This window comes from Odocoileus virginianus, chromosome 1, assembly GCF_023699985.2.
Source record: "Odocoileus virginianus isolate 20LAN1187 ecotype Illinois chromosome 1, Ovbor_1.2, whole genome shotgun sequence".
Classification (NCBI taxonomy): Eukaryota; Metazoa; Chordata; class Mammalia; order Artiodactyla; family Cervidae; genus Odocoileus; species Odocoileus virginianus.
In genome coordinates this window covers 17,243,341-17,260,910 of record NC_069674.1, presented here as the reverse complement: position 1 = coordinate 17,260,910, position 17,570 = coordinate 17,243,341, and the positions used below count along the sequence as shown (strand labels likewise).

At 39.1% G+C, this 17,570-nt stretch overlaps 1 protein-coding gene across 9 annotated transcripts in view; it reads right to left on the bottom strand.

Annotated features, from left to right (window-relative positions):
* The window catches only part of DGKI (diacylglycerol kinase iota), a 502,817-nt gene that overhangs the window by 100,418 nt on the left and 384,829 nt on the right, over positions 1-17,570 (bottom strand). For all 9 annotated transcript variants that reach the window (XM_070465256.1, XM_070465264.1, XM_070465269.1 and 6 more), the window contains 2 exons: positions 5,848-5,927; positions 3,364-3,408 (listed from right to left, as the gene is read on the bottom strand). In XM_070465256.1, coding sequence (XP_070321357.1) covers positions 3,364-3,408; positions 5,848-5,927 — 125 coding nt within the window. The remainder of the gene's footprint in view (positions 1-3,363; positions 3,409-5,847; positions 5,928-17,570) is intronic.

Sequence of the window (17,570 nt, the reverse complement as noted above, 5' to 3'; positions counted from 1 at the left end):
TCCCTTAACCTTGTGTTCTTCTTGACCACTCACTAGACACATATGACACTGAGCTCTTTTCTTTACGCAAACTCTCCCTAAGTGCCTGATAGGTTCAATGAAGTAGCATTCCTTTGCTAACAACTCTCAAATTTCTGTGTTGAGGGATGAATTTTTCAATGAGCTTTGGAAGCCATACATCCAATTGTCTACTTACCAAAACCTCTTGCATCTAATAGGCAGATCAAAATTATTGCAGCTAAAAGAGAACTCTTCATTCACCATCCCTCCAACTCATTCCTACTCCTGTCTTCTGGTGCTTGTAATCTCAGCCAAATGAGAAGGTTTTTATATCCCCCTACTCCTTGTTCTCAAACAGCTTTCTGAAAATCTGCTTAGGAAATCTTCTCACCACCTTCTCCCTACTCTCCAGCCATGTTAGTTCAAACATCATTTCCCTCAGTTAAACTACCTATTTAATGAGCAGATTCTGGGCATCCCTAGACAACCTTATTCCAGCCTTCTCTTACTACCCAAATGGCCCCTGCTTCTTATAACTCTTCAAGGAAGTATGTGGTGCAAAGTTAACACCCTGACACTCATCTTTGATCGCTGAATTGGTCATCCTACCTGATCAGTACACAAACTTTTGGAAGTGACATTTATAATGCAGCAGTTTTGACACCAGGGTTTGACCTGACTACAAACAAACAACAAAAGCAGAAAGATTTTGATACAGATAAGTATCATTACTTACCATAGATAAGTACCACTAATCCTTCTGCAGGTTGTTATGAACAAATAATCAATAATATAAATGTCCTTATCATATTCTAGAGTCTCAACCATCCCCTGCTATCTGCAGACTTGTACAAACACGGCATAAAGAAAACATGGTACAAAATAATAAATGCTGGAGAGGGTGTGGAGAAAAGGGAACCCTCTTACACTGTTGGTGGGAATGCAAATTAGTACAGCCACTGTGGAGAACAGTGTGGAGATTTCTTAAAAAACTGGAAATAGGACTGCCATATGACCCAGCAATCCCACTTCTGGGCATACACACCAAGGAAACCAGATCTGAAAGAGACACGTGCACCCCAATGTTCATCGCAGCACTGTTTATAATAGCCAGGACATGGAAGCAACCTAGATGCCCATCAGCAGACGAATGGATGAGGAAGCTGTGGTACATATACACCATGGAATATTACTCAGCCATTAAAAAGAATTCATTTGAATCAGTTCTAATGAGATGGATGAAACTGGAGCCCATTATACAGAGTGAAGTAAGCCAGAAAGATAAAGACCATTACAGTATACTAACACATATATATGGAATTTAGAAAGATGGTAATGATAACCCTTTATGCAAAACAGAAAAAGAGACTCAGATGTATAGAACAGAATTGTGGACTCTGGGAGAAGCCGAGGGTGGGATGTTTCAAGATAACAGCATTGAATCATGTATATTATCTAGGGTGAAACAGATCATCAGCCCAGGTTGGGTGCATGAGACAAGTGCTCGGGCCTGGTGCACTGGGAAGACCCAGAGGGATCGGGTGGAGAGGGAGGTGGGAGGGGGGACTGGGATGGGGAATACATGTAAATCCATGGCTAATTCATTTCAATGTATGACAAAAACTACTGTAATGATGTAAAGTAATTAGCCTCCAACTAATAAAAATAAATGGAAAAAAAAAAAAGAAAACATGGTACAAAATATCCATATATCAAAACTCTCATGCCAAAATGACTACATTGAATAAGTCAGGATAATAAATAAATGCATCATAAAACTATTTAGAAGAAATGTTTGAGATGCTTTGATAAATCTGCAAAGATTTAAAATACCATGTATAACAATTAAAAATTCTTAAAAGAGACTTGAAATCTTATGGCTAGCAGTGCCAATCCTTAAAGGGTAGAAATCAGCTCTAGTCTAGTCTTTAAAAACACTTAAAAAAACAAAATGATATCTAGGTATTGGCTCTAGGTAAACATGCAAATAATGGATACAAGAAAGGTTGTGCTCTATCTAAAAAATACAGTGAAATTTGCCTTCTAAGGGTTGGTGTAAAAAAAAAAAAACAGCCCCAGAAGTAGAATTTATTTTCTCATAGTAAACACATCTAAGTGAATTTTTGTCCTTTCTATTGAAGCCAGATGGAGGGCAGGATTCTGGGATAGTGGGGTACTTTCTCTGAGAAATAAACATACAAACAAACAAGACCACCAGGGCCACTTCTGTCATCCAGCCTCGGGATAATTAGGCTGCTTTGACTGAGGGCATAGCTATTGACCTACAGGGGTAAAAAAGTTACCCGGACGCTACAAGGCACAGGGGTCTTTAAACTGTTTTTGCAAAATGATGCTTAACCAGCAGTTTCAGGGGTAGTATAATAGACACCAAAACCCAGAATGAGATGCTACCAGGAATTACGATTTAGACATTTTAAGTCCTTCTCCCAGATGGAAGTATATAGGGTCTAAGAGAAGATTTATTTGGAGGGTGTCACTGGTGTGCTGTGACTTCCACACACCCTTCCCAGTTGGCAAGGGTACTGGGCTTCTCAGAGACAAGGGCTTTTATGGGACACTTGAGAGCACTTTGCACGCAGCCCTTACAATGTGGTGTGGTGCTGTGCGCTGGCATCTAAATCATGCCTGGGAAACCGAATGGGAAGAGGATGGCTTGCAGAGGCCTGTGGTGCAGAGCAGAGATGGGAAAGTGAGGGGGAAACTGCGCTCCCAGGGAATGTCAAGGCAAAGGTAGCTGAGAGTTTTCCCATGGACTGGGGGTGGGTTACTAGAGACAGGCATGCTGGGTTTATTGGATTCTGTCTATGAAACCAATCCAATCAGATTGCATTTTAGAAAGCTGGTTTGATGGTTGCGGAAGCACAGAATTTATTCTCTTGGTTGTGAACGAGAAACCCAAGTCCAGGAAAACATCTTGTTCAGGGGTGAAAATTCACAGAAAAGAGAGCAGAGCAGAAAAACCAACAGAAAAATGGAGTTTGAACCGTGGTCAAATGGTACACAAAATTCACCCTGGATCTGAACTTTGTACTGACGTAAAGCAAAAGACTCCCCGCCAAGCTAGTTTGAGTTTCGTTTTCTAGTATTTGTCACTAAAAGCACTTCATTTTATAATCTCTAAAAGATCTCGGAGGACAGCCACAGCCCAAATTTGTGCTAGACTAGAATTATCCATTTTGCAGGAAAAGGCACAAGAATCAAAATGCCAGCTTCAACTTGGCTCTTGGAGTGAATTCTATCCCTCAAGGAAGATGTGGAATCTAATTCAAATGAGACATTAATTGAAAACTGGACTTCTTTTGGCCAGAAGGTAAGAAACAAGGAGAGTCAATTATATGTTACCTGGTAATGAACTCTCTGGGAGCCAGAAGAAACTGACTGCAGGTCCTAATGAGAAAATGGAAAAAAAAAACAACATACCCACATATCTTAAGATTATTTTGAACAAGCTGCTTCCACGACTACATCAACTAAATGCCCAATTTTATATTATTAAGCCCATCTGGAAAGCATCTTACTCTCCCCAATCCCTCAAGGTTAAACAATGAAGATAATGCCAAAAATAATAAAAGCACACTAAGTTGGACTGAGAGAAGAAAGGTCATTTAGCTACTGAAACTTAGAAATCTTAAACAGTGTTTAGAGGTGAGCAGTGTAATTTCAAGGATAGAGAAGACCAGAAGTAAAAGACAGGTGATTTTGTTGTAATTAATGGGGGTCATATTTAATTTGCACCTGGAGTTTTGGCTTGTGAAATAAGCTGCTTAAGTCCCTTTAGGCACTTAGGAAGACTTTATTTATCTAAGACCAAAAACATACTGTCATGATAATTGTGTTTATACCAGTAAGTTGCTTGGCAAACAAGATTCTATAGACTGAAAAGAAAATCGCTGACCATCTCTGCATGATCACGAAGTGCAAATTAACAGGGCTGAAATTAATGAGGTTTTACAGGAAGATTCTGAGAGCCAGGCTCCCTGTATAAAGTTTTATAACTAAGTTGTTGCCGCTGTCATGTCCTGCAGGCTTCCATGTTAATGAGCACAGTGATTCTATTTACAGATGTCAGCAATCCTGGGTACCTTTGTCCTCACACCTGCTTCCCACGGGCTTTATCAACTTACTGTCTAAGTCCAAGTTTAAAACTTTTCCTCTTTATCTGTGCTTGCTCTTTACTTTTTTTTTTAATCCTACTTTTAGTTGTTGAATATTGGTGCAATGAGCCTAACCGTTAAGTTAATTTTCAACTAAGTCAATTCACCAGTCAAATATTTTGCTATTGCTTAGGATCTTAAGTTACCCAAGTATTTTATATATATATAAAAAAATGTTTGTTATCAATTATGACTTTTTTACTGCAGGTTTTTTTGAGGGAGGATCTACAACAAAAGAATATTATTTTGAAAAAAAGAACAACCTACTATATGTTCTAGGATTGATTTAGACCTGAGTCACACACTAAGAAGTTTACAAACTTTAACATGCTGGAGCTATCTTTGGTAAAAGTAGCCAAATGAAGCCACAAGTATAAACCTTGTTGACTTTTCTTCTCTCACCCTTATTAACAGTCACAGTTTGGCATCTATCTCAAAATATTCTGCATTCCCAATTCCAACTCTATCCATAACAATGCTGAAGAGAAAAATCAGTAATTATTACATTATTTTATGCCTCCTACTTGAGTTTATATCCACCAACAGAAACAGAATCTAATGTTCAAAGCTAAGGAGCTGCAAAATTCGAAGGGATTTTAAACACTATACATCTTCTTTATTTGCAATATTTACTTATGTGTTGTCTGGAAGAGAGTTGCTCATGTTGGGATATTTATCAAAATCACCCAATAGCTCTAAAAATAAAAATGTCTGGACCACATCCCCAAAAGTGATTCTAATGTACATCTTTCACCAGGAAACAAAGATGAAGAAGTGGCTATTTATGTGTGTGTGTATTTTGTTTTTGTTTGCCATTTTCAGGATAAGATACTGAATACTCTCCCTTGAAGTTCTGTAAAAATGACCCACGACCACCGCAGTGATGGATCTGGGTCTCTGGGCTTTGCAGGTGCAGTTCAAGGGAATGTACCATATAAGACTCCTCTTTCTCTTTCTCAGTGGTAAGACTGGATTGAGAAAAAAAATAATAGATTATTCCTTTGTGTTCTGACACAAATTCTTTTGAGATAGAAGTTTTTTTTTTTCCTGTAGAAGTTACATTAAAAAATAAACCTAGTTGTCTCTGACTGAAGTTTGTACTAGATACAAAGCATCGCTAAGTCGCTTCAGTCGTGTCCAACTCTGTGAGACCCCATAGATGGCAGCCCACCAGGCTCCCCTGTCCCTGGGATTCTCCAGATAAGAACACTGGAGTGGGCTGCCATTTCCTTTTCCAATGATGAAAGTGTAAAGTGAAAGTGAAGTCGCTCAGTCATGTCTGACTCTTCGCGACCCCATGGACTAAGTAACCCCAAATCTCCCCCCTTTATTATTTATCATGCCCTTAGAAATTCTGTAGAGTTCAAAAAACACAGGTGAGCCATCTGGCAAGACAAAGACTTCCAAGCGATACTTATGGATCACACTGGAGCAGCACTGTGCTGTCATTAACCCATCAACCCTTTCCCATTCCAACCACCTGAGGAGGAGAAACAGCACTGGGGGTGGGGAGGGAGAAGACACCGGGCATGCTGAAAAGATGAGAAAGATAAGGCCACCATTTTTCCATTCCTCCCCAAATGCCTCATTTTAGAAGTAAACAAAGATGGCTGGTAATCGCTGACAAAAATGGAAAACTGAGCAGCATAAATAATTGACTAAAGAAACTCACCTCCTGCAGGCGATCTATGTACATACGGCAAGTCTCCAAATCACAGTCTCCACGCACAACTAGAATGCCCAGTGGAATGGCTGAGGGCGAAGGAAAGAGAAAAGTCCAAAATAACATATCTGATTTTTCTATTTTGGCATAAGTGCATTTTTTACGGTTGGAAAAGACCTCTCATGAACATCATTGCTTTTTTGGATATTCCACTCTCTCCCGGCACCTCTCCTACGAGCTCAGTCTCTTTACTTACGCAGTTTTCACATTTTTTCCATGCATGGTCCATGCTGACCCTTGCCACCTGGCCAGCCTTCACTGCATTTTGTCTCAGTGGCCCCGACATGAAATATAATGTCATGGAAACTGTAGCCTGACGGCCAGAGGCTGTTCACAGCCAACTGATCGTTCGCGCCTGCATTTGCAATAGCCAACGTACCAGAGAGGAATTAAAAAATCATGATTCTGGACATTACCCCTTTCCCTCTTAAATGCATGGGGCTTAATCTTTCTGTCACTTATTAGTTCCCTAATAAGAGACTCAAGCTACTCAAGGCACTGTTGCTACCTGGTAGCCAATACTAGAACTAAACAGGCAAGAAATACTTAAAAAAAAAAAACCCACATGCTTCTAGAAGGTTCACAGCTATAAAATCCAGGTGATTTTAAAGATGGTCAGTGTAAATGTGGTAGCAGCAGGGGTTCAGAAATCAATGAGAAGAAGCTGTTAGGTGCTTTAAATATCTTTTCTAGGTGGTAGTAAATGTCACATAATGGTTTTAGTAGATAGAAGCTCCTACTTTAGATATAGCCACAGGATTGTCTGAAATAATGAGAGTAGTCTCCTTCCCAAAACTTCAAAAAATGTATGGGTACATTTCTGATTTTATAAGTATAGTTATATTATTAAACCCATGATTTAAAAAACATTTCAAAATCTTGGATCAACCAACTAGAGATTAACAAGGCGATGACAGGACAATGGTGTCCACTAAAGATTTTTAAAAATCTTTCACTCATTGAATTTTTAAAGCCTCATCATTGATAAGTAGGTCTGAAATGCAAAGTGCTAGGACTTTAAAAATGAGTCATACAGACAATAAAATACATTTAAACTCATGGGAAAATCTTAACTCACAAAGTTGTAGAGAAGACACACATATGAAAAATAAGATATGGAACATAGGCTATGGTAAATTATGAACTTAAGCCACTTGAAAACTAGGCGAGAGGGACTAATTCTTGCCTGAAAGGTAGACTTTAGGCTCTCTGAAAGATATGGAGCCCCATTGGTCTTTAAGAGAAGCAAGAGTGGTCTAGAGAAAAAAAAGATGGAATTTATTTCTCAACATTACCGCCTAGATTGGCTCCTTAGGAAGATCAATACCACTGTCTCATACCCTTAGGTTCCCAAAGGGATACACACATAAGCTGGAAGACATCCATCACCCTGTAGTGCTATGTAAGCCTATGAATCAGTACGCACTCTCTCACCACAGGAATAAGACTTATTTCCTTTACAACCCCAATATCTGGAAGATATTTAATAAAACGCTGTTTTTTTTTTTTTTTAAAAAGGCAGGGGCTGGAGGGAGGAGGAAGACAAGCTTAGAGCCTGTTCAAGTGTGAAAGAGAAAGTGTGTCTTTAAAAGCTAAGTGTGTACAGGATAGACAAAGAAGGAATTCGGGAGTGAGAGTAGACAGTGTGCATTAGGTTGGAGCTTGCCTTTGCCTGTTCTTCCAGAAGCCAAGGAAGAGAACAGTAAGCAAGCAGGTGAGGAACCATGGAAATGTCACATGTTTGAGGGAACAATAATCTGGGGAAATACTTTTTCCTCTCTTTTTTAATTTGTATATAGCTAGAAATATCCAAAAAAGTCTTCAGTATGGCAATCATGCATCTTTGAAAGGAATGAAAGGGAAATTCAATAAAGAGATTCCTAAAAGTAGTGACTGAAGTAATTATCCTCAACTAGACTACTCAATAGGTTCGAATAAGGTGATCTAGTTAAGTAAGAGAAGAATAAGGATTTCTAATCTTTGACGAATGAGGAGGAAAACCTAGAATTTTGGCCTAGAAGGCAAATCACAGATTGTGGAAACAGAATACAACTATAGTTACCATAAGAGTCCATATCTGAATCTTGTTTAATAATATTTTCTCTTAATTTCAAATATGCAAATGCAGAGACATAAAATTCCATTAATATTTACCTATTTACTTAAATGAGGAGGCATGTTATATGGGAATTCAGGAATTTGGTCAATACCTCGGATCTTCTTCTTACTGCCGATGCTTGGAGATATTCTGGTCATAAATTCAATATGCTTGGTAGCAGACACTTTAAACTACACTTAGAGATTGGATATTCTAGACCCAAAATAATGAATGTCTAGGAAAAGGTTTTCAAAGCTGTGTCATTCATTTCTACTAAGAGTATAAAATCAGCAACTTTGCTGATTCCTCAAGAAGCTAATTAAGAGAAATTGTATTTGATTGATATTAGCTGTTCAATTGGGATTTAAAAAAGGAAAACGGCATCCTATATCACAATTTCATAGCATAATTACTGGCAATTGTCAAATTTATCCTGTGAAAGCACTACTATGCACTAGGAAGAATTTATGGTCATTCTCTTTTGGATTCATAGCCCAGTGCTCTGGTCTTACAAATGACTCATGTTAGTTGTTTGGTCTTAAAACTTCCTTAATTCCTTTGACCCTTTGATCCTAGACAGCATATTAAAAAGCAGAGACATTACTTTGCCAATAAAGGTCTGTCTTGTCAAAGCTGTGGTTTTTCCAGTAGTCATGTATGGATGTGAGAGTTGGATTATAAAGAAAGCTGAGCAATGAAGAATTGATGTTTTTGAACTGTGGTTTTGGAGAAGACTCTTGAGAGTCCCTTGGACTGCAAGGAGATCCAACCAGTCCATCCCAAAGAAAATTAGTCTGAATATTCATTGGAAGGACTGATGCTGAAGTTGAAACTCCAATACTTTGGCCATCTGATGTGAAGAACTGACTCATTTGAAAAGACCCTGATGTTGGGAAAGACTGAAGGCGGAAGGAGAAGGGGACGACAGAGGATAAGATGGTTGGATGGTATCACCGACTCGATGGACATGAGTTTGAGTAAACTCCAGGAGTTGGTGATGGACAGGGAAGCCCGGTGTTCTGCCGTCCATGGGGTCACAAAGAGTCAGACATGACTGAGCGACTGAAGTGAACTGAACTTGATCCTTGGATTGAAGGCTATAGGATTTAGAATAGGTATCTTCTAGGATTTGGGGAAGATTAAATGCAATACTATATTTAAAAATGAATATTATCCAGAAGATCAATGTCATTCTCCCTCACTCCCTTTACTAACTTTTGAGCCTCTTGAGCTAGAAAATTGGATATGAACAAAAATCTATTTTTCAATGTATCATGCCACAAGGATTAGCTGGTAGTAATTCTGTAAGTTATATTCTGCTTATTTAAAATTAACTTCTACTCTTTGATGGAAAAGATAACTGTAGTACAAAAATACTGTAATCTGACACTTTTGTTTGGGGCTTTAAATGGTGAAGAGAAACCAGAAACTTGTGTAAAATTACCACCTTCCTTTTACACTGCTGACAACCAATTGCCAAACCTCACTGAAGCTTCCTTCATCTTAATTGGGAGCAGTGAGAATACTTCTCACCCAAGCATTAGCATTACTATTCCTGATCTTGATGATTCATCTTATTTTAGTGTTAGAGATTTTATTTGACTGCAATAAGCATCAGCCAATACTCAACCTACATAATGGAACTTTTATTGCAGGGCTCAAATGGAATTTATAAGTTCTAACTAAGCAATAATGAAAAAGCTGATTTCTAGATTAAGAAGGCAGATTTAACACACTTACTTCTCTTGTGCCAGAAATGCTACTAAATTACAGCACATGCATTTTAAAAAAGATATAAACCAACAAAAAGAAAGGAGAAACAGTGAGGAGAAAATGGCAATGGTTAAAGCACACAGAAAACTCATAACTGACTCAGAGCACCTAGACAGTCTAATTCTAAACTCTGTGTGGGGGTGGATAAGAACCACCACAATTTACACTGCAAAACTGTCAGAAGATGTGCTACCCAGAAACATCATTTGCAGTTAAAATAAGAATCACTGGATATTAAATCACTAGATTCTACCACCTACTCTTGGTTAGGCACAGCTACTTTATTGAAAATGGGGATTAACTAATCATCTACAGAATGCAGAGATACCCAACTTTTTTCTCTCACTCAACTTTCCAGAAAGCTGGTAGCCAGACCATACACTCTTAGAAAGAGATCTGAAGAGTCTTCTCTGGGGAATCCTCAGAGAGTTAAGAGAGAATATTCCCTCCATGAAATATAAATATGATTATATTAAAAGATGAAGAATATGAAGAAGAAAATAGATCATTATTCAAAGAACAAATAGGTCCTTGAAATTTGATAGAATGGAGTTTAATAGAAGGGTTAGAAGATGAAGGTCAAGAAATCTTTACAAAAGAAGAGAAGAAATAAAAAGAGGTATAAGAAAATGTAAGGAAAATAAGACTGGCCCAGTGGTCCAACTTTCCAATAACAGGAGTTCCAAAAATCAGAAATAGAAGTAATTATCAGAAACAAACAAAAATCAAGACTATTTCTTAGAACTGAAGAACATCAGTTTCCAACTTGAACTGTCCAACATTCACAATAACTAAAGGACAACAGGAAGACATTTTACTTTGAAATTTAAGAATACTGGGAACAAAGAGAGGGGTCTACCAATTTCCAAAGAGGAAAAACTAGATGGCAAAGAAAATGGGGATTAGACAGTTTTAAAAGTCTCAAAGGCAATTGCACAGTCACAGAAGCAAGGAAGCAATGGGTTCAGAATTCTAAGACTTTTACACATAATTCAAACTACCAAACAAGTTCAAGGACTAAATAAAGGACATCAGTTCAGTTCAGTTCAGTCACTCAGTCGTGTCTGACTCTTTGCAACCCCATGAATCGCAGCACACCAGGCCTCCCTCTCCACCACCAACTCCAAGCTTACCCAAACTCATGTCCATTGAGTTGGTGAGGCCATCTAGCCATTTCCATCTTATCCTCTGTCGCCCCTTTCCCCTCCTGCCCCCAATCCCTCCCAGCATCAGAAACTTTTCCAATGAGTCAACTCTTCGCATGAGGTGGCCAAAGTATTGGAGTTTCAGCTTCAGCATCAGTCCTTCCAATGAACACCCAGGACTGATCTCCTTCAGGATGAACTGGTTGGATCTCCTTGCAGTCCAAGGAACTCAAGAGTCTTCTCCAACTCCACAGTTTAAAAGCATCAATTTTTCGGCGCTCAGCTTTCTTCATAGTCCAACTCTCACATCCATACACGACCACTGGAAAAACCATAGCCTTGACTAGACGGACCTTTGTTGGCAATGTAATGTCTCTGCCCTCTACTAAAAAGTCACTGCAGAACTTGCACCAACAAAAGTTGAATTTGGAACAAGAATGAGGACTGCATGGGATATAATGGGGAATCTAACAAAGAAAAAAAAACAACCCTCCAAGGGGATGGGGCTAGAGGATTCTAGGGTGACAGATATATTGGAGCAGAGTGACTCAATAGGCCGAGATGTAGACAGCTGTCATCACCAAGTCTCACCATCACAGGAGAGTTATTTTTCAACCTAAAGACAGAATGTCTAAGTGAGTCTGAACCAGTTTTCTAACAATCACCCCAAGATTTGCTCTGCCTTAACCTGTTCTTGAGAGCAACAGTTAGGTCTTGGTGAAGGAGAAAAATTCAAAGAAGTCCATTCCTTATAACAACAGTTCCACATGAACTAGAACCCATCCTAACACCTTGCCAAATGCTTCCCAGAATGCAATCATGACCTTGCCCACTAAACCTCATAGAATGGGCACACAAGTACTCTTGGGGAAGCTTAAAATTGTTAGTTGCTCATTTGTGTCCAACTCTTTGTGATCCCATGGATTATGGCTCCTCTGTCCATGAAATTCTCCAGGCAAGGATACTGGAGTGGGTAGCCATTCCCTTCTCCAAGGGATCCTCCCAGATATTGAACCCAGGTCTCTGCCACCAGGGTAGCTGAAGCCAGACACTATTCCTGAGATTCTTTCCTGATCTTGAGAGCCTTCATCTAAAAGTGAAAGCATCATCACTTCCTTTCATGGGGAGGTTTAAGATTGCTACTTGATTTTTCAAAACTGCTGTATCTGAATGAGGGATGCATATATTGATGGTAAATACATATGTATGAAGAGAATGGCAAACAGAGAAGTCAGCATACTGGGATTATCTTGGTAGAAGACGAATAAGGGGAGCTATTTGTTCTGCTTCTTAACCTGGGTGGGAGGTACATGAATGTCCATCTATTACTAATCTTTAAGTCTATGCATTATATACACATACATATGTGTGTGTATATATATGTATATGGGTATAGGTGTGTATATATATATATATATATGTATATTTATATATATATATGAACATTTATGAATAGAACAAGTATTTGTATGTGTGTTTATGTATATTTCTGTGTATAGTATTTCAGAATTGAAAATAGGAAATACAACCTATCTGTGACAATTGATTTTAATGATAGTGGTGCCAAAGTTCACCGTATATTCTCTGTAATGTTTTCTGTGAATTAAAAAAAATTCTAAATTAGTATCAAATAGGAAAAAGTAGAGAAGTCATCTAAAGCCCCCACATGAAACCTACTGTTGCAATCCATCTCTGGTAATGGACACCAGGCACATGGGGCAGTCATAACTTCATGGCTCATCATGGCATGTGTATTTGTTTGTGGGTGTGTTTATATAATTAGCAGGAGGATTACTGCTCTGCATTGCCTGGGCCTCAGAAGTCTCTAGAGAAGCAATGTCTAACAGACCTTTCTGTGTGTCCATTACAGGAGCCACCAGCCATATGTTAAACTAAGTCCTTGAAATGTGGCTTGTGTGACTGAAAAACTGACTTTTTATCTCATGGAATTCAAGTTTAAAGAAACATATGTGGCTAATGAGCATTATGGTTTTGTTCTCTGTAGAACCAAAAAGTTGAATGTCCTTAGTACCAGATGTAATATATGTCAAAACCATCCATGTGTTAATCATCCCACAAGTAGTGCAAAAATCCAACAAACAAAACTTCTTCGGTCTTTGCCCCTACCTAGCTGGATCCAGTGTGCTTCCTAATTTCTAGCAGTAGTGTCCCTTGGTTGACTGAGGACAGATTTATTTCCCTTACTCTATATCCTACCTTTCTTAACGACTTCTCTGACTCTCCTTCTATCAAAATATACTTTCAGAGCCTTCTTGGCACTTTAGTGTAAATGAATAATAATTAACTAAAGGGTTAATCCTTTAAGAAGCATCTGAGTTTTAACATATTTGAAACCTGAGCTAACATTATAGTCATAAACTGAATGACTGTGCCCCCCAAATTCATATGTTGAGGTCCTAACCCCAATACAATGGTAACTGGAAATGTGCCTTCTTTGGGAGGTAATTATAGTTAGATGGGGCCATGAAGGTGGGGCCTTCATGATGGGATTAGCGTCCTTGGAAGAAGAGATGCCACAGACCACTCGCATGCTCTCTCTCTCCCGCTTTGGGAACACAGCATGAACCCAGCAGTCTACAAGCCAGGAGGAGCACTCTTACCAGAAACCAAATTGGCCAAATCAACCAAGTCCTTCATCATAGACTTTCCAGCCTCCAGGACTGAGAAGAAAATAGATCTCCATTGTTTAAGTCACCAGGCTAGTATTTTGTTACAGCAGCCCAAGCAGACTAAGACAATGACGAAACTGTGACAAATATAGGTACAGAAATAGGAAAGATACTGTCGAGTTGACCGGTGATTCTCAGCCCTGAGAAAATTATACTACCAATTACCTCTCTATAGCTAAAACACAGGCAATACCCTAGCTTCCTTCTCAGGCTTCACCATGGCCTCCATTAACCTCCTTTCCCTATCTCTGCTTGTTTAAATGCCTCATAATCCAAAAGGTGATTAAATTAATTGGTTGAGAAATCCATTATATATTTTACATCGCATGCTCTGGATTTTATGTCTGAAATAAAATGCCAACAGGTCATGCTAATTAATTTTGTCTTCTACAGTTGAAGTTAGGACTACTTGAAGTCATTATGCAAATTTATGTCAAGTAGTGAATAAATTAACACCATTTATCTTTAACAAATTCAAAATTTTCTAGCAATCAGTACACAAGTATACTCTTTTATCTATAAGAAACTTCTAAAGTATATATGCACTAAAAGAAAATATATGAAATATGGTTTCTAAAATATATATTTCAGCACAATTGATGAACAGAGACAGGAAATAAATCTGATGTAGGCTCAGATATCTATATATGGAACTGAACTGCCCAAAACATTGAAAACCAAAGTTCTTAGAGGAAATTACATAGAAAATTCCTATAGTTTTCAGAAAATTTATAAAATATTTTTCAGAGTGTGTGTGTACGTATGTTAGTCACTCAGTCGGTCCAACTCTATGCGACCCCAGGGACTGTAGCCTACCAGGCTCCTCTGTCCATGGGATTCTCCAGACCAGAATACTGGAGGGGATTGTCATGTCCTCCTCTAGGGGATCTTTCCAAGCCAGGTCCCCTGCATTGTAGGTGGATTCTTTAACATATGAGCCACCTTAAGAAAACTTGAAAAACATTTTTAAAGAGTCAGAAACATGATGCAAAAGACAACCCAAGTGCTTCCTCAAGACAGTAAGCTATTTGACTGAAGAAAGACAAAAGATCCTTGGGGACCAAGTCTGAAATGAAGGCCCCTCCTCACTCCCCAAGATCTCTGTAGCCATTTTATTCTGGTACCACCACAGGAGTGTGAGCAAACTGCATTCAGGTCAGTGAATTCACAATGTACAGGAATCTGAGGTGAACAAAACTGCAAACCTCATGGGTTCTCATATGCAAAACTCTTCTGCTGGACTGAGTGAGGAGTGATCATCCTCACACAGCTGTTCTGAACCTCAGCCTGGTGGTTTGTTGAAGCAACAATAATAGCAGGAGGAGGGTAGCTGAAGTCATTCATTTTCTTCTATTAGTGAATCCCATCTCCACCTTTGGACTAGCCAGCTATGCCAGAACAGACGTTGCGCATCCGTATATTCTGGAAGCACACTCTAAACCATAGTATATTTAAAGCCATGCCTCGATAGCATATTAAAAAGCAGAGATATTACAACAACGGTCCATATAGTCAAAGCTATGGTCTTTCCAGTCGTCATGTATGGATGTGAGAGTTGGACCATAAAGAAGGCTGAGCATTGAAGAATTGGTGCTTTCGAATTGCAGCGCTGGAGAAGACTCTTGAGAGTCCCTTGGACTGCAAGGAGATCAAATCAGTTAATCATAAAGGAAATCAACCCTGAATATTTATTGGAAGGACTGATGCTGAAGCTGAAGCTTCAATATTCTGACCACCTGATGTGAGAGTTGACTCACTGGAAAAGATCTTGAGGTTGGGAAGGACTGAGGGAAGGAGGAGAAGGGGGAGACAGAGGATGAGATGGTTGGATGGCATAACTGACTCAATGGGCATGAGTCTGAGCAAACTCTGGGAGATAGTGAAGGACAGAGAAGCCTGGCGTCCATGGGGTTGCAAAGAGTCAGACATGACTGAGTGACTGAGCAACAAAAAGAGGGAAAAGACAGTAATGATTATGTGATACGAAGAAGGAGGAGCAAGAATGAGAGGAGGAAGAAAAGGAAGAGCAGGGTGGGAAGGAGGCAGAGGAGGATGGGAAGAGGAAAAGAAGACAAGGTATTGAACACAAACCATGTACTTGTTTTATGGTGTTATTTAATCTTCACCACAACCCTAAGAGGTGGATATCACTAGTCCAATTTATAAAATGAGGAAACCTAGTCTCAGGAAGATGAGGTAACATGCCCTGAAAGGTCATAGCTACCACATGGAGCACCCAGGTTTCATCCCAGGCTTCTCTGACCAGAGAGCCCGTCTCCTGCATTATCCCTCCTTCTCATTAATCCTGGGCCTCACAGGTGATGGAGTCTCTCCTTTCAACACTGAGTTCAGAGCAGTGGAGCAGGAAACTGGTGACAGGCTGACCAAGGAGTGAGGGCAGAGTGACAAGCCCTATACCCAGAGCTACACAAGAACCGGGGAAAGGCTGGGAGCCTCCGGAAGCAAGGCCAAGGTGAGCAAGTTCAGTCTGGGACAAAGGAGTATGGCCCTGGGACTCAGAAACTATGAGTTAAGACACACATATGCTTCAGAAACATACCTGGCAAGGGTGGGGTCACTTTTAAAGACCCGCCATTCCCTTCCCCTTTTTACTTTTAAAGAAACGCCATTCCCTTCCCTTCCCAATAGGCCAGCTTCTGAGACTGTGATAAGTCAAGCTGTTGATAAGTTCTAACTGTATCTGCAATGTAAGAGTCACATAATTAAACTACTTCTTACTTTATAAAGAACTACATGTTGCTAAAATATTGTGAGCAGGATTATGGGGGCAGTAGAGGCAGCAAGAGTATATCTGACTTTAATCAGAATCATTACGGACAATCATGTGATTGGTTTTGCTATTAAAATGACTGCATTAGAATTTCCCATATGGAGCTAATGAGCTAATTGACAGCACAAACTAAATGTGAAACCATGGTCTCACTTGAAGTGGAAAAAGTTCATTATGTCAGATGCACAAGATATTAAAAATATTTCCCTCAGATTTTTGATAGAGCGTTTACTTAACATTAGCTTTGGGTTGTCAACATTTGATATCATTAATCTGGTAGTTTTTTCTGGGATAGGTTTAAACTACATTAAAACATTCATTTTAATGTTTGTTTATTCTTGGTAAATAACTATTTAGAAAAATCAGAATGGCAGATGTTTCTGATCATTTTGAGTACTCAACGAACTTATCTTATCCTTGATTATTCTCCCATATGGTATGTGAAGTCTCCATGCAAAGACAGATATCATGGTACCTGGATCATGGTGAGGATTAAAGATGTCAGTGTCTGCAGAACACAGTATCCGCAAATCAATTCTATAATCATTCCCATAAGCCTTATTAAATTCATGGATTTCTTCTAATTCCATATCAACATGTACCAGCGATTCATAAAGTCACTTTCAGCAGATCAAATGTAGTGACTTCTACAGCAGATGATATTGCACCAAAGCTTCTAAAGGCCAGAGCCTAAACCAAAGCATATAAATGAAAGAATCAACCAAACCTGCAAGGAATCACAGCTGGCTGCTTTATGACACAAGCAAAGAGCCTCGGAGCCAAATCAAGAGAGAGCCACCTTTGCCATAAAACCCACATGAAACTGTTACTGAGATTTATAAAAGGGAGAAACTGCACAGCAGCTAATTCATTCCCTGCAAGACACTGTGATGTGTTCAACAAGGTATCACGATGGAAAGAAAGGGCTGAAAGCTCAGCATTTAAAAAGAAAAAAGGGATTTAATTATCTGACACATGAGCAATTATAGCGCAATCCCTGTTCAAACAGAGTTGCAGCTAAAGGAGCTATTTACCTATTCAAATCACAAACAGAGATATTTTCAATGGGATCATTAAAAGAAGGTGTGAGACCTTAGGGAAAAGTGTCTCAGAAACTGCAAAGGTTTACAAAGATGGGATTTTAAGCTCTAAATATACACAGAAAAATAAGAATT